Source organism: Heloderma suspectum, chromosome 12 (assembly GCF_057233095.1).
Source record: "Heloderma suspectum isolate Gila_16-S chromosome 12, 16-S_ref, whole genome shotgun sequence".
NCBI lineage: Eukaryota > Metazoa > Chordata > Lepidosauria > Squamata > Helodermatidae > Heloderma > Heloderma suspectum.
In genome coordinates this window covers 17,358,756-17,376,478 of record NC_139469.1, presented here as the reverse complement: position 1 = coordinate 17,376,478, position 17,723 = coordinate 17,358,756, and the positions used below count along the sequence as shown (strand labels likewise).

The 17,723-nt window shown below is 44.7% G+C and overlaps 1 protein-coding gene across 3 annotated transcripts in view; it reads left to right on the top strand.

Annotated features, from left to right (window-relative positions):
• Nucleotides 1-17,723, top strand: part of TMC5 (transmembrane channel like 5) — a 65,040-nt gene that overhangs the window by 38,466 nt on the left and 8,851 nt on the right. For all 3 annotated transcript variants that reach the window (XM_084818594.1, XM_084818595.1, XM_084818593.1), the window contains exons 8-17: nucleotides 205-453; nucleotides 2,049-2,200; nucleotides 5,804-5,948; nucleotides 7,676-7,831; nucleotides 10,960-11,126; nucleotides 11,940-12,021; nucleotides 13,259-13,356; nucleotides 14,571-14,666; nucleotides 15,536-15,611; nucleotides 17,164-17,297. In XM_084818594.1, the coding sequence (XP_084674720.1) occupies nucleotides 205-453; nucleotides 2,049-2,200; nucleotides 5,804-5,948; nucleotides 7,676-7,831; nucleotides 10,960-11,126; nucleotides 11,940-12,021; nucleotides 13,259-13,356; nucleotides 14,571-14,666; nucleotides 15,536-15,611; nucleotides 17,164-17,297 (1,355 nt within the window). The remainder of the gene's footprint in view (nucleotides 1-204; nucleotides 454-2,048; nucleotides 2,201-5,803; nucleotides 5,949-7,675; nucleotides 7,832-10,959; nucleotides 11,127-11,939; nucleotides 12,022-13,258; nucleotides 13,357-14,570; nucleotides 14,667-15,535; nucleotides 15,612-17,163; nucleotides 17,298-17,723) is intronic.

Genomic DNA, 17,723 nt, shown 5'->3' with positions numbered 1-17,723 from the left:
ATTATTTACACTATCCGCACAATCTTATGTATATCTAATCAGAAGTAACTTCCATTATGATCAATAAGATTTTCTCCCAGGGAAATGTGTGCAGAATTGTAGCCCATGTGTTTCATTTATTAAAGTAACAAAATATAAAAACCCGGTGTTATCTTAACTAAAGGCTCTTTTTTTTTCTTTTTTCTTTTTGTCTTCCTCTTCTAGTCTTTGCGGCAGTTTAAAAATAGCTTGTTGGACTGCTTTCAGCTTTTCAAAATTTGGCAGAAGACTCTAAAAGACATTGGTGGCAAGTTTGGGACTGGCGTCCGTTCCTATTTTGTGTTTCTGACGTGGCTCCTGATGTTCAACACTTTCTCATTCCTGGTGAACTTCAGTTTTCTTGCAGTCCCTCAGCTCATAGAAGCCAAACCAAATCACCTTTCATTCACAGGGCTGGAGTTTTTCACTGGAGCTGTAAGTACTATTTTTCAACATCAAAAACAACAACAGGATCAGAACTAGGTTTCTTTTTCATTAAATGATTCTTGTACTACAGCAGGGCTGGCCTTAATTTGGGGTTGTCTGAAGCTGGGGTGGGGAACCTGGAGGCCCTCATCCTAATTTCACACAGATAGGGGGAGCCCAGAAGAAACACCAAAAAGCAGGGATCCACAACCTTTTTGGACCTGTGGACACATTTGGGAATTTGAGAAACTGCTGTGGGCACATCCACAAAATGCCTAATCAATGGATTGTCGCTTTGGCATCCACCTGTCACATCTATGGATCTTAGGCTGTATCTTATTCAGCAAAAACCTTTGTTTCATGTCTATTGGACGCTGCAACGTCTCTTTAATATGAGATTGTCTAATTCGCTAATTGCTGGCAGTGCAATGCAGCTAACGCTTCTTTTAAACATATATTTTGGCAATATCCAGTAGTTGCTTCTGTTCGGGAGGAGGTTATTATACAGATAAATTTTGTCCTGGAACAGTCTTCAACATCCAGTGATGTACACGCTCTTTTTCATTATTTCCCTGCTTCATGGAAATTAACAAATGGTCAGTGTAAATGGATTCTCTGCGGCCTTTTGACAGCTAAAAGACTGATATTACAACATTGGAAGGATAAAAACTCACCTCCTATAAGGCAATAGATTGAGGCCTTTACAGCGCTTTCAATATTTGAACGAGTGGCATATAGACTCCACCTTCAAATGGATGCTTATTTGGATATTTGGTCCACTTTTGTTGAAGTCTATGTATAATTGCTAGAAAGTTGTATGCATTTCATAGGTATTCATTGCTATGGCTATATACAATCCATGTCCATATATTAAAAAGGGAAAAATAATAATAATAATACAAAATTGTGGGTGCCTGCGGGTGCCACATTGGGGCCCCCTGCTGAAAAGGATGGAACGATGGAAGGACTGGGGAAAACTACATCAGCAAGTGACCAATTCAGATGTCTAGCAAAGGAGAGGGGAAAATCTGTCACAAAACAGAGCACACTCTTCTGTGTGGGGGGCATTAGGCTACAGATCCTAAATGTGCATAATAGAGACAGCTCTGCAGGCTTCCAGACAGTAGGGGGCGGTAGAGAACATGTTGCATCAACAGCTGCTTGTCTTGTTCATCTCCCTTGTTGTCCCGTAACTTCCAGTTCCTTTTTCCTGCTCCCTCTTTTCCTTGTTCTTTCTTCTTCTGGCTCTGCAACAAGGAGCACTATGCAGCCTCTCCCTGAAGGAAGGAAGTAACCATATCTCATGCCTTCAGTCACTTACACTCACTCACCCAGCTTTAGGGGGTGCTTGTAGTTAACCTGTTAGATAGCCTCCTCTGACAATGTGTATAAAAGCACTAATAAAGTAAGTTGATTTGAACTTCTAAACTGGCTCTAGCCTGCATTTATCGCCTCTAATGCTAAATGCTATGTTGCCACGCTTTCTATCTATATAAGGCAACTCTGATGTAAGTCACACCAGACTTTCTAACACTAATAACAGCAACTTTTTGACAATTGCTTGCACCCTGTGTGGCAGCTATATGCTTCTTTTGTTGTTTCAGGGTTATTTTCAAGACACTGTGCTCTACTATGGTTTTTATACCAACACTACGGTTACGAAAAATGACAGCCTCTCCCCATATCACATGCAGCTGGCCTATATTTTCACCATTGGGATTTATTTCATTATCTGTTTCTTCAGCTTGCTCTACAGGTACAGTGATCTTTAATTTCCTCTTTTATTTCAAAGTGAATTTATTAATATGACAGAGCTGAGTTGATCAATCTTTAGAATGTTTTAAAAACTAAAAATCTTGGATTACTTGTTTTGAAAGATGGTATAATGGCATCTCATGCTTGACAATGGAGGTCAGAAACTAAACATTTGGTATGCTCAATATTGAGAAATAGTCCAGTTTTAATGGAATGGGAAGTGAAATTGTGACAATACACAGTTTTGGCTACATAAGAGTTGAAGAAGAAAAGCAGATACTTCAGGAGCAATCCTATGCAGATAGACAGCTGACTGCCTTCTAACACAGAGGTGGCTGCCTATCCAGTGTACAGCGGGAGAAGCACGGAGGGGATTGTCTCCACCATGCTCCATTCGCCCTGCATTCGTGGCTAGATGGCCAATTTCGGCTGTCTAGCTGGGGGAAATCAGAGCGCGGGATGGGGAGGCTGGACGACTCATACGAAGTGTTGTAGCAGCACTTACGAATGCCCTGTCATGCCCCACGCTTGGGAATGCCCCTTTTGCCACGCTCTGCACTGCTCTTACGAGCGCGGAGCGTGGGGACGATCCGTGCCGTCTGCGAGGCAGGGGAGGGCAGGGAGGCGGTTCTCTGGGAACTGACCTCGGAGCACAGGCTCTGTGTTGGTTCCTGGAAACTGACCAGTCTAGCCACTGTCTAGTGGCCATAGGATTGCACCCTTAATAGGTTTAGACAAAACTGGACAATATTTCTTGAGCATTGGTGTAACAAAGCTCAGGGCAGCCCTGTTATTAGCGTGAGGCAGCTGCCCTAGGCAGCTGATCTTGAGTGTCATGAAAGGGCAGCAGATTGTTAGTTCTTTCTGTATATTTACTGCCAAGGACGGAGAGAGCTCTTGTATATTTTCTGCCTCAGGTGCCAAAAGAACTTGGCAGGCCTTGGGGACTTTGCACCTTGACTGTGGGGTGAGAAGGGCACCATTTGCTGCTCTGCCTCAGGGAGTTAAAATAGCCTCGGCCCTGACAAAGCTCATTCCTTGCAAGACACGCAATGTTTGAGATGTTGTAATGGAATTGCAGAATAGGAATGTAATAGTTTTTCTATTTTTATTTACTCATTTTTATTTTAAATATTGTATTTTTTAAATAAAACTATCTATATCTATATTGGAAGGAAACCTTCCCCATGATTACTACCATGAGTCTTGGGGACAAACTGAATGTTAGATGCAGTGGCATGTAATGTAATGAAGCCCCCAATGACCACTTTTTGGATAGAAAAGCAGCTCTGTGCCATTACAGGTTTGCGTGGAGAAGCAGCAGTAGAGCTGCTTGACCCTTTCCCCCCTGGCAATTTTCCACTTTAAATTGTCCATCCCCTTTGCCCAGCTTATCCCCTCACTCACACACGCACACACACACACACACACACTCAGGGTTCTAGACATGTGTACACAAGGGTAAAGACTTATCTGGAACCTTGAGGTAGACAAAGCATCTAGTGTGTGTGTTTTTGACCAGAAAAACTGCTGATGGTAGAGGGTTAAGTACGCTTTGCTGCTTCTCTGCTCAGAATTGTCTCCCTCCAAAGCTGCTTTTTCTCCCTTTTTAAAGGAATGAAAAGCAAAGAAAATAGGCAATGGGGCTTCATTACACACTTTCAGGCATGGGGGTGGGCGCGGGCTGGAGAGCAGGCTAAACATATAATTATGCCCTTATTTGGCTCCCTACCTTGTCTCATCATTATGTTGCTGGTCATAATCTGTACAGCCCTTTTATGTAGGCTGACCGTATTTCCTTGAGACAAAAACGGGATATTGGGATGACAAAAACGGGACGGGGTTATGTAATATTCTGTATTCATGAAAAACAACCTAAACTCACTGCAAAAGAACATGGAAAGGGGCACAAATGAATAACACTAATTTATTGCATATACACAAAAAACCCACTCATAAATATACATATATAAAATACTGATAAAATATCACATGAGCAGTAAACAAATCTGTATGCGGTGGCATACCGCACTGAACACTCTAATGCAGGACTGCAGTGGCCGGACTGCAAAAAAATCATAAACATACACCAAAAAGAAAAAAAAAGGAATGAACACCCCGACTGCGATCACAAGCCGGTATATGCTAATGTCCCACCGGAGAGTTCTGCTGTAATAAAAAAATAGCTAACAGCCTGTGGAACTGAAATATGAGTCTGAAAAGTCCGAATCAAATTGAATGTAGGGCAGAAAGAATCTCATTGGGCGGAATGATGGTAGAAATAACAGTAAGACTCACCCTCCTGGCTCTCACACCCTGAATGGGGCTTAGCGGCCGCCTCTTGAATTCCCCGCCACTGCAGACAAGCAAGGGGGCGGCGTCTGATCGTCGCTAGATCAAGAAGCCTGGCCCCGACTGGACAAAGGAAATGGAACTTCCTCTTTCGTCACACTAGTAGTTTTACGGCACACATTGATTAGCATAGAGCCTTATGATAAACGCGTTGTTTTTTTACAAAAAATTAAAAACGGGACAAAATTGACATTTATATTAAAACGACGGGACGGTCGGGAAATATGAAAGAAATGGTACTGTCCTGTTTAAAATGGTACGTATGGTCAGCCTACTTTTACGGCAACTGTAATTGAGAAAGAATAGGCAGGAAGATATAATTATGGGAAAGTGGGTAGATTAGTATGTGGACTGGCATGTTGTCATTCAAGCCAGAGAGAAATATATTTTCAGAAACAAGTAACAAATGTAGGCTGTGATGCCAGGCACAGAGGGCCACATTTTGTTGCCTCAGGTAGAAGACAAGATGGCTCCCCACTCACCCCCGTTCCATGTACAGAAGTTGATTGCATTGACAGTTGAATCTAACTTCGGCTCTGGCAAAGGGACAGCGTCCTCCATTGCACCTGAGGTCAGCGGGCTAGTTCAGGGGGCTCAGGGCAGGGTGTTTTGGGGGCACCCAGCTCTGTCCCCTGACACCCTGCTGTAGGGGATGGATCATCGTTCAGTGGCAGAGCCCCTGCTTTGCATGCAGAAAGTCCCAGGTTCGATTCCTGGCTTCTCCAGGCTGAGCTAGGAAAGAACCCTGCCTGAAACCCCAGAGAGCCACTGCTGCCAGTCAGTGTCGACAGTACTGGGCTAGATGGACCCAGGGTCTGACTCAGTATGAGGCAGCTTCCTGTGTTCCTGTGTTCCCTCTCCCCAGCATCCTTTGCCTGAGGCAGCTTCCTTACTGTGCCTAATACAGGGGTAGGGAACTTGTTGGACTTCAACACCCATGCTATTTGCCATGCTGGCTGGGGCTCATGGGAGGTGGAGTCCAATAATATCTGGAGGGCCACATATTCCCCTGCCTCTGGCCTAATGGTAGGGCCAGCCCTGTCTAAGGCCCATTTACATGGGACTAAGTCCCTTTGAATACAGTGGCACTTAATTCTGAGCAAAGATGCATAGGATTGCACTCTAAGGGTTGCATTTCCAAACTGTATTTTAAGAAGTTCCATATATATAATAGATATCATTATTATTCCTTTAATCTTTTCTCCCCCCCCCCTCCATACAATTGCTCTTGCATGTTTCATTGCTGCTGTAGCATGGCAAAGTCCTTTCGCAACAGTTTTGCTAACCCTTGGATGTACTCTGGAAATGCGGCCAAACTTCTCTGCATCTGGGACTTCAACGTAATGAATGAGAAAGCTGTGAAGGTGAAGCAGAAAAACCTCAGTACTCAAATAAAGGTATGTAATGGAACTCAGATGAATGGTGTGTGCTGGAAATGGAGTATTTCAATGAAGTTATGGAACTTGTTACCGCAAGATGTGGTGACAGCAATTAGCTTTGATGGCTTTAAAAGGGAATTAGACAAATCCGTGGAGCAAAAGGCTATAGGAACATTGGAAGCTGCCTTATACTGAGTTAGACCAATAGTTTATCTCAGTGTTGTCTACTTTGACGGGCAGCAGCTGTTCAGGGTTCCAGAGAGGAATCTTTCCCAACGCTGCCTGGAAATGCCAAGGACTGAAACTGGGAGCGTCTGCCTGCAAAGCAGTAGCTCTACTATTGAGCTCCAAGTTTGTTCTTACTTTCCAATTGTAGAACTAAGTTTAACTTCTCTCAATCAAATCTTTCTTTACAACTGCCCCATGTCCTGTCAAACTCCCTCCCACCCAGGTGGCCCATTTGAAAACAGTCTCAGAAGACCACTTAATGAACTTTTTATTCTCCGAGACACCACACATACATAACTCATATTTTAATAAAGTCTTTTCTTCACCAGTGGCGTGATCATCAGAGTGAACGCTGTATTATGAAAATCATGGGTCCTAGGCCACTGAGAAGGTCCCCTTTTTAACTGCTACGTTTCTAGGGGAAAATTAGTAGACTACACCAGTGCTGTACTATGAAAATCGCCGACCCTATGCCAGGGTCTTGTTAGCATGTCTGATAATCCAACCCTGGTCAAAACAGCATTGATCTCTGTCATTAGAAAAAGAAGTCAAATGCAGGGCCAAGGACAGAATATTCTCAACTGCCCCGAAAACTTTCTGTGGACTCCCTGAATGAAGCTCGCAGAGCACAGTTTGAGAACCTCTGTGTTAACTGATGTCCTGCCATAATAAAAGCCCTGCTGGATCAGACCAAGGGTCCATCTAGTCCAGCCTTCTGTTCACACAGTGGCCAACCAGCTGTTGACCGGGAGCCCATGAGTGCTCTTGGAAGACAGGAGCTGGAGAACGAGAGACCAATGCTTTTCCCCTTAAGTAGCTATTGTGTAAAGGAGACATTTTAGTAATCAGACTTATACCTTAGGCCAGGAGTAGGCAACTTGCTGCCCATGGGCCCCAATGCTTCCCCTGACACCTTTTTTGGTGCCTGCCAAGGTGCCCTACCCCTCCCACTTTCTTTTCTTTTAATTCACACATTTTCTTACCGGCACTTGGGTTTGCTGTGAAATAGGTTTCTATTGTGCTTAAAACTGTGGGATTGCTGAGAAATAGGTTTCTATTGGTGCTTAAAACTGTGGGTTCAAAGGAGTTGTGTAATGTATTGGGATTCAGGCCCTACTTCTGCCTTGCACTCAGTCTTCTGGGCAGGTGGCTTGTCCTTTGTCACATCTCCCATGGCAGCCATTTTATGGTGGTGTCCAGGACAGTTTCTCAAATGGCCAAATGTACCCACGGCTCAAAAAGGTTGCTTGTCCCTACCCTAGGCCCTCTCTGTGCATCAATCTTCCCCAACATCTTGCTCTCCAGAAGTTTTGGACTACAAGTACCATCATCCCTCACCATTGGCTATGCTGGTAGGGGCTGGTGGGAGTTGTATTCCAAAACATCTGGAGAGCAGGGCATTGGGGAAGGCTGCTGTGCATCATGGCAGCTTTTTTTATCACAAAAACCAGTGGCCATATTTCATGAGTGATGCTGTTGAACCCAGAATAATTAATTAGCAAATGTTTTGACTACAGGAGACCCTATCTGAAGCGAATACTGAAGCTCTCAAGCTTTCTCTAAGTCAGAGGATTTCTCACATTGCTATTCATCTGGTGGCTTGGGTTGTCGCGTTGGGAACAGCTGTTGCTTCATGTGCCGGCGTTTACTTCTTTTCCCTTGACAATTTAGAGGTAAGGCCCAGTGATTTTATTTCTTACGCATTTTTCATAAGAAATATGAAAACATTCCTTATTAATATATTACTCATATTAATATATCTTATTAATATATGTCTTATTAATATCATCCATCCTATGGTTCTGGGAATATATTGCAAAGTAAGAGAGTGTGCTGTTTAAGAGCACGTTGGTCTCAGACTGGGGTCTCCAATGTGGTGTCCGTGGGCACCATTGTGCCTGTAGCTGCTTCTCTTGGTGCCCTCCAAGCTCCCTGCCCCTCCTGATTTTTAGTCAATTTCTTAAGCCTTTTTTTTTAAATCATTTTGTTTTTAACTGGAAGGCTGGCATGCTGCAAAACAAAGTGCTGCCCTCCAGTACCATCTTTATTTGGGTTTTACGCTCTGGAGCTCAGTGTCAGAAATGGATTGCCCTTCCCCCTTCACAAAAAACACCACAAGGAGACAAAGCTTCAAGCAAATACTACTTTATTTTGCTAGAAACTAGCCTCTTTACAAATGCAGATTCCAGGAAACTCTCAGTCTGCCTAAAGCCCCTAGACAACTAATCTGCGATCCCTAATTAGACCTTTTTATTCTGTTATTATTTATTTATTTATTTATTTATTTATTTATTTACTGCATTTATATCCCGCCTTTTTTCCTCTTGTGAGGAACCCAAGGCGGCTTACATTATCCTCCTCCTCTCCATTTTATCCTCACAACAACAACCCTGTGAGGTAGGTTGGGCTGTGAGTGTGTGACTGGCCCAAAGTCACCCAGTGAGCTTCCATGGCTGAGTGGGGACTAGAACCCGGATCTCCCAGCTCCCAGTCCAACACTCTTGCCACTACACCACACTGGCTCTGACTAGGATTTTAGCATCATAGTCTTTTAGCTCTTCTGTTTTAAACCTGTATTTTAAATCTCGGCATTGCTGCTAGTTTTCATTCTGGTTGTACTTTTATATTGTGGTTTTAAGCTTTCATATTTTATATTGTTTTATGTGTAGTTCTAATTTTTGTGAACCGCCCAGAGAGCTTTGGCTATTGGGCGGTATAGAAATGAAATCAATGAATCAATCAGTTAGAGGAGATGAACTGGAGGGTAGTGAAGTTGCCGACAATTTGGGCATGAACCTCATGGCCAGACTTGCTTCACAGTGATGCCCCTCCCTTAGGGTGGCTCCCTCCTTTGTTGGCTTCCAAGAGTGGCTATCCTGGTGGAACGTCTGAGCCCTGGCCCGAACTTTTCCCACTTTGCTTTGCGACATGCCCTAGTGTCTCTCAGGTCATGCCCCTCTTCCTCCTCCTCCTCCTCGGAAACTTGAGTTCTGACCATGGAGGGAGGGGGCCGGGACTCAGCCTGGGCCATCTGTTTGTCAAGGTCTTCTGAGGAATCTCTCCCAGCATCTTGGCTCACTAGGGAGGGTCCCTCCCCCCAGCCTCTGATCTAGCTGCTCCAACTCTGATGCATAATTGGAGCTGTCAGACATCTCAAGGCACTTGGACTCGTCCCTGACACTCAGATGCCATGTCTGCTTTGTACTTAGGTTCTTGGACAAGTTACTTTTCTTTTAGTCTCAGCGGTTTGACTCCTGGGAAATGAGTGTTTTGTGACTGGCCATGTCTGTCATGGTAGTTATTTTATGAATGAACTAGCCCTGCCCCTTGGCAGCCATTTTGTGAGAGCAGCTGTCAAGGGCTCCTTGGAGGTCTCTCTCAGTCTAATCCAGTAGCCAAGTCCAGACACAGACAAAGGGATTCCTTTCAAAGCTTTATTCTTCTTTTACAACTTAACAACTCTACCGTTAGCAACTAGATCTGAGCAGCAGAGTACCTATGCCCTAAGTTGGAACAGTTGGTCCCCGTTTGAAAGGGATTACTGGCAGACCCCTGAATTTAAGGACTAGGGAGAGTCCCTCCCCTTTTCCCTTGGATCCTCTGGGCGCAGCCGTTGTTTGCGTGCCAACCGGGCACTACGCCTCCTTTCTGCGCCCTCCATTTGGCGCCGCTCTCTGCATCGGCGTCGCCCGTCCACCAAGTCTGCTTCCCACGCTCTGTCACTCCCTGGACTGCTATCTAAGCTAGGAATGCTGGTGGGAGGAATCTCCGTCAGCTGTTGGCCCTGGGAAAGAGGAGCGCGCTCCTCTCCCAGGAGCGACTGCTCTTCCTCAGAATCAGAACTACTCTGGGATTCTATGGGCTCAGTGTCCACCCTGACAGCAGCTATGACACACTAAAAATTCCAAATGTGGCCACTGACCCTAAAAAGTTGGGGATCCCTTGTCTAAAAGATGGAGGGGTTGCTGGGAACACGTCTAAGGATGGTAGTAGGGCAACATCCTTCAGCCTGGAGCCACAGGAGAAGGTAGTGCAAGTTCTCCCCCAGGGTAAGTGGCCTGAACGTCATCCTTATCTGAGTCTTCCTCAAAGCACTCTGGGAGCCCAGGATACAGTGCCATGACACAGGCCTAACCACATGTGGCATCAAACACATTTAAAAAATGATTTGTTACATTTATATCCTGCTTTTTCCTCCAAGGAGCCCAAGGTAGCGTACATGATCCTCCATCTCAACAACAGCTCTGTGGGGTAGGTTAGGCTGAGAGTCAGTGACTGGCCCAAAGTCACCCAATGAGTTTCATGGCCGAACGGGGACTAGAACCTGGGTCTCCTGAGTCCCAATCTAACACACTGACCACTATGCCACACTGGCTCTCTCTGCATAAATTGCAGCTGCTGGGTAGTTCAGTTAGGATGGGGGCCAAAGGGAGAGGGGCTTCTTCCTGTGCTATGGCCCTAACAAAAATGGCCCTCCTGAACCTGATGGGTGGCGTCTGAGGGTAACACCCATTGACACCAAGGGGAGCCAGACAGCAGCTTTGGGGGGCAGGCTGCTTTGTTTGCCACTGTCACATGTATTTGTCACCTATGGCCAATCCTTGGGCATGAATGGTTCCCACTCAGGCATGAGCCATTGTACGCAAGAGACCTCTGAATGCCAGAAGGAAGGAAAGCCGTAGCGCAGCCTAGTTTTCTTTCTGCGGCGATTTGATAAATTTAGCATGAATAAGAAAAAGAAATGAAATACTTTTAAGATTTTAATATGGATGATGCGTCTCCCTCTGCCCCCACCCTAAAGTTACTTCTGAATGGCGATAAAACTGAGCTGGAAAACGAAGCTGCCACACTGGTCCTGCCGATCGTGGTGAGCCTCCTCAATCATGTGGTGCCGTTCTTGTACTCTTTCTTTGGCCTTGTAGAAAAATTCACATATCCCAGGCACCAGCTCTACACCGCTATTGTCAGGTACGCCCCGCTTTCTCGTTTTGTGCCTTTCCTGTTTTTGGTCTGGATTTGGTAACGAGACCCAGGACGTGGTCTTGAAGGTACATGGTGCACCACTTAAGGCCAGGTCTGATCAATGTCTTGATGACCATGGCCTTGAATTCCCTGATGGAAGAAAGGTGGGATATAAATGTGATAATGGGCTGGTGGGGGGTGGCTTGAGAGTAGGAATGGATGAGAATTTTGTTTGGTCCGCCTGTTGGTATGAACATAATTAATTTGTGCTCTCCGAACCAAAGCAAAAAAAAGGGAACCCAGTTGCACTCCGAAATCCACATTTTCCTGAATGGTGAGCTGAAGTTAGACCATTTAAAAATATGTACAAAACTGCATATATCAAGAAAGAAATGCACAAAATGTGCATATTAGGGGAAAGTGCACACAAAACTGCTTTAGCCTGTGGGGGAAAATGTACGTATTTGGAAAACTGCATACAAAAAACAATGCGTGCCTTTGAAGTTTCGCGTGCACACTGAAACCTGCATTTTTCTAACCTACGCTCAAATCAGCATGGAAACGGAACATAACGAAGTTAACTGCAGAAATCTGACCTGGCTGAGAATGAAGTTGACAGATTCACCCATCCCTATGTGACAGCAGGGTCACAGTTATATTGTCACAGAAGTGGGGTGGGGGAATAGAATAATGCCTTCTCTTTGGGAAGGTCAGCTCTTGTTCATGCAATTTCCAAGCTTTCACAACAGACTTTTAAAAAATGCCTGTGCCCCCTTTTTGTGCTACTGAATTCTGATGGCTTCTACTCCCTCTTTGCAGGAATATTATTTTGAAAATATCAATCGTAGGGATCCTTTGCTATTACTGGCTTAATATAGTGCCTCTGGAGCCGAAGGTAGAGGTGAGCTTCTAATCTTCCTTCTATACTGCTGTAAGTCTTAATACAGAAAGGCATGAGACCCTCCTTTACGCTCATGCCTAGTTCTCAGGAACAACAGCCAGAGTGGTAAATCTCTGTGTTGGACTATACCACTTCAGACTCCAGTTGGGGGCTCGAATGCTCTTCTGCACATAAAGATTCTCTGCACATACAAAACCAGCATGTCAAGGAGAAGGGTTCTAGACTGGCCTTCTCCCTCCTAGTTTTCTATGTATGGGGAAACTTTTTTTTCCTCATGGAAGAGCTGTCTGCTGCGGTCTGAAATAGTACAGTCCAAGGGACAGGCTCACCACTGACAGGCAGTGCAGTGCTGCATAGATGCAGAGGAACCAGGAGATGTGTAAGCTGATCACAGCTGAAGAATATACTGAAATACACCAGACCTAGGAAGAATTCTCTACCACAAGACGCAGTAATGGCCACCAATGTGGATGGCTTTCAGAGGGGGTGAGACAAATTCCTGGAGGAGAAGGCTATCAATGGCTACTAGTCCTGATGGATATATGCTCTCTCCAGGATCAGAGGCAGTATGCCTATGTATACCGCTTGCGGGGGAACATGGGCAGGAGGGTGCCGTTGCACTCATCTGCTACTTGTGAAAATGAGCCCTTGGTTCAGTTTTTAGCAGTAACGCTGAAAAACGAATCTACCACATCAAATAGGTTTTCTGCAACTGTCTCTCATGTAGAACTGCACAGCCTATGCTGACCCCACAATTTCTCCAACATGTAATGCAGTTGGGGCTGGCATCGGGGGTAGGCATTGTTGGGCACCATCCAGGGAACACAACCCTTCAGGGGTCCCTCTGCCACTCTCTGGGTCCTGCCAATCCTGCTCTGCCTTCCCGCTGTTGCTTCTTATTGTTCATAAGCAAGCAATTATGTGCTTTGTTCTGTCCTTCTGGACGGTTGTGCAGACTGGGCACAGGGGGCAAGGAAGAGGGAGGGGGCAGCATTGCCCAGGATAGGAGGCATCCTGCTGAGGGTGCCTTGCCCACGAGCCCTCCAGAGCCTGCAGCCAGCACTGCACACGGTCTCCTAGGAGGGCTGATGCAGCTTCCATAGTTTCCGTGTGACCTGTGTCAAATGGGGGCATACTCCCCTAAGCTGGGCACCTCTTATTTTTTTCCTGAGTGTTTTGGTTTCTTAGGGTTCCTTTCTACCTTTTCTAATTGCTTGTTTTACCTACTTTTTCCCAGTGCTGGGAAACCCTGGTTGGCCAAGATATATATAGGCTGCTTGTGGCTGACTTCATCTGTTGCTTACTGGGTTCCTTCTTCGGAGAATTTCTGCGAAGGTGCGTGTGTGCTTTATGTTTGGTCCAAGCGATGCTTCTGTGCTCGTAAATCTTTGGCATTACAAAGGGGAACTGGGTGTTCTGATCTAGTTGAATTCAGGGCTGGGCAGACTTCAGGCTTGTTGGATCTACTTTGTTTCTTACAAGAACCCTAAGATCGGCCAAGGAGAGCCAGATGCAAAAGACATAGAATTAAACAGCAGGGTGCCTCTCAGCACATCCTGAGCTGAGGAATTTGTTTTGACAACCAGAACTGGACTGAACTCAAAGCCTTTCATGCCCAAGTCTACTCTTGGTTGCCCCAAGCATTCGTCATTTCATCACCTTGAGGGGGAAAATAATTTTGTTGTTGCCATTGTTAAACAACAGAGTTGGAAACCTTTGCCAATCTACTGCAAGTCACCCAGAGATCTACCAGTAGATCCAGATTTACCATCTGCCTATCCCAGTTTAGTCTATTCATATGGTGCTTTTCAACAGTGAACTGTGCCCAAAGCGACTTCACAATAAACATCAACTTATCAAAATGCAGCTTCATACTTGAAGAAAAAGAATAACTAGAAAACATAACAAATTCGAAACCTGCTTAGCCCACAAATTTGTGATCAGTATCAGAGCCAAATTCACAAGTCCTTTTCCACAAAAAAACACTTCTGGTTTTCCTCCAAGAGGTGTTCTTCAGCCTAATTGAGCGAGGAAAGGCTTTTTAGTTGTTGCTATTGTTAGACCATTTAGAGTCAGAAACCCTTGCCAATCTACTGCAAATCACCCAGAGATCTACCAGTAGACCCTGATCTGCCTTTTACCTGTCCCTGTTTTAAAAGATATAACTATCCTTTTTTTGTTTGTTTGATCAATATTGTTGCAAACACCACAACTAACCCTTTGAGTTGTGGGTTCAGAAGGCAATTGAGAGCTTGTGAAGATATTGGAGTAGTGACACAATGTGCTCTAATGATGACCCACCCCCTTCAGATGGCATTTTGCACCATCTGAAGCCTCCAGTCTTCAAGGACAGCCCTATGTAAAAGTGCATTGCAGTAGTCTAGCTTTGAAGTTGTGAATGTATGAATGATGTTTGCTAATTCTCGGCTTCTCACCAAATGGAGCTGGGAGGTAGCCCTCTTGGCTACTTCCACACCCTGGCTATATAGTATATCCTGACAGACTGTTGCAAATATTTGTGATTCAAAATGATTTTGTGCCATTTTCAGAATCTTTGGAACCACATGCTGCAAAAAACTCGGTGTGCCAGAATTCAACATTGCTCGAAATGTTTTGGATTTGATCTATGCTCAGACTTTGACGTGGTGAGTGGAAATCATTCTGTTCAGAGGATGTTTGTGTTACTTCTCAAGGTACGCCAGAAAGATTCTGAAATATCCTGTTTGAATCGACAGAAACCACAGTGCAACTGATAATACTATAAATGAAACTGATAAATGTCCTGAAGTAAATCAGACATTGTATTGTGTCTGAAATGGCCTGGTTTGTAAACAGAGACTAATTTATTTAGGGCGTGATCCTATGCATGTTTAGGCAGAAAAAGTCCTACAACTCCCAGCATTCATCAGCCAGCCATGCTAGCTGGGGAATGCTGGGAGTTGTAGGATTTTTTTTCTGCCTAAATGTGCATAAGATTGCACCCTTAGTGTGTTTACATCCTGCCTTTCAAGGGTACAAATCCTTGCAAGGTGGCTTAGAAAAGAACCACCACCACTCAATATCTCAAATAATACAAATGTAAAAGTAAATGCAGTTTTCTGGGTCCAGTGTAGTGGGAAATAGTGTTTTAATGAACCATGGTAGAAGCCCTGGCTGGGTGCGCTTGGCGGGGGTGGGGGGGAGGAAAAGGGAAGGGCAAGGATAAAGCAGGTGAGCACAAACTCCATCTCAGTCTAATAGACTAAGAGCACAATCCTATGCATGCTTAGATAGGAAAAAATCCTACAATTCCCAGCATGCCCCAGCCAGCATAGCTGGTTTAGAGTTTGTTGTGCTGTGTGCATATTATCAGTTTGTTCTAAGCTGCCCGGAGGATCATTCGAAAGGCAGGATATAAATCTAAATATCACCTTTATCCAAGCATAGAAGGATGTCTTCTGCTCCCACCTACTATCATGAAAATAATCACTTGAGATTATTTCTTCCTGCTCCCCCTCCCCCCACCCCCTTGCAGGATTGGCATCTTCTTCTCACCTCTGCTTCCAGCCATTCAGATGATAACGTTTTTCATAATATTCTGCGTGAAAAAGGTGCACTACTTTTCCTTAAGCCTCTTGAGGTGCTGAAATTTCCTTGCTCTTCCTTAAAGCCTCTTAATTCTGAGTAAACATGCATAAGAATGTAAGTCCCACTGAGTTCAGTGGGGGTTTATCTGCATAGGGTTGCAAGCTTAGAGGTCCAAACAGCTCTTTTTCTCATGGCTAGAGTACATTTTTGTCTGTTATTTATTTATGTATTTAAGTAGCTCAAGTGAGTAGGACGTTCTGGTTTCTAGCACACACATGGATGGAGTTTTGGGGGATCCCGCACTAGCAGAAACAAACTTGTGGGGTTTTTTGGTGTGATTATTTTGGTGCAAGTGAGGGGCAGGGGTAAGGACAAAAGGCAGGCAAAACTGACAAAATAGAACATAAGGAGAGCTGTGCTGGGTCAGACCAAAGGCCTATTGGGACCAACATTCTTTTCCCACACTGGCAAACCAGCAGCCTCTGGGAAGCCCGCAAGTAAGACATGATCACATGAGTGCAATAGCACCTCCTATACCCTTCCCCAGCAACTCATATGCAGAGACATACTACCTCTGATAGTAGAGGCTTTATTTATTTATTCATTCATTCATTCTTTCATTTCATTTCTATACCGCCCAATAGCCAAAGCTCTCTATAGCCATCATGACTAGTAGCCATTGATAGCCTTATCCACCATGAATTTGCCTAATCCCATAGAATAGAATAGTAGAATAGTGGGGTTGGAAGGGGCCTACAAGGCCAAGGCATCCAAATTTGCAGCCAGCATTGAATCTTCTGGTAGCAAATTCCTTAGTTTAATTACGCTGTGTGAAGAACTCCTTCCTTTTGTCTGTCCAGACAATAGAAGTGACAAGAGAATTTGGAGGTGTAAGTTAAAGTGAACTCCCAATATTCCATCAAATTGAATCGAACTTTGAGTCAAGCTACACATCACATTAAGCGCTTTTTGAACAAAGCACATTTAGTGCAAGCCACTCCCCCCCCCCCAAACAGCTGCATGGGGCCCTGATCCAGATTGGTACTGTGGCATGGAAGGGGGGTGGGGTGTAACCTTTTTCTCCCTGTGCCAGTTTCCAAGTGAAAATTACCACCCCAACCAGGCTGCTAATTCACCCAAAGGTGCCTAATATTGTAAACAGCACTTTGGGGGGAAAATAGAAAGAATTAAAAATGTATTTGTTTAATTTTGGTGTACTGTGAGTTTTTGTTTCATTGTGCTTTTTATTTTTTATTCAGGTTGCTTTTGATTTTTTGGTTTTTGGTTTGTTATTTAAATTGTTTTTTGTGCTTGTTTTTTGTAAGCCACCCAGAGAACGTTGTTATGGGGCGACACGCATACGAACACCATAAATCAACAAACTATTCCTTCCAGTGTGTTGTCCTAATCCAGAATAGGGCCCCACAAAGCTGCTTTTTCTGAAAATGGCCGGCGTGAAGTACACTTCTTTGTTTAAAAAAAAAGTGCTTAATGGAATGTGTAGTTTGACCCCAAGTCTCATGGCGTGATGTTCATGTTGTACATATTGAAACGCTCATCATCTTCATCCTAAAGGTCAGTCTGATGATGAATTGCCAGCCGCCTCGCAAAGCATGGAGAGCTTCGCTCATGAACACCATCTTTGTCTTCCTGCTCTTTTTCCCGTCCTTTGCTGGAGTCGTCTCCGTCATTGCTATCACTGTCTGGAGGTATGACGGGTGCCTTTTGGACAACTTGCTCTGTTCAGGGCCCTTTAGTGCCTTACTGAGCGTTTAGCTGCAGATCAGATTTGGTCTGATCCAGAATGGAAGAAGAGCTGTTCAGGATCAGACCAAGGCCTAGCTCAGGGGTGTTGAACCTCAGGCCTGTGGGCCAAATCCAGCCCGTCTTGAGTCCCAATCTGACCCCACAGCGTTCTCCAGAAGGCCATGCCCCCTTGTAGCTCCACCTCCTTTCCCTCAACCACCTGTCATTTGATGATTTCCTAGCTCTTGTACAGGTTGCCCCTCATTCTAAAAGGTTGAAATGCCTCTTCTAAGGCTAGTTACTGACAGTAACGAAGAGTTTTAAGCTTTTTATCTGGTTTTGAGCTGAAAAATTAAAAAGAGGGGAAAGCTTTAGGCAGACTCTTCCTT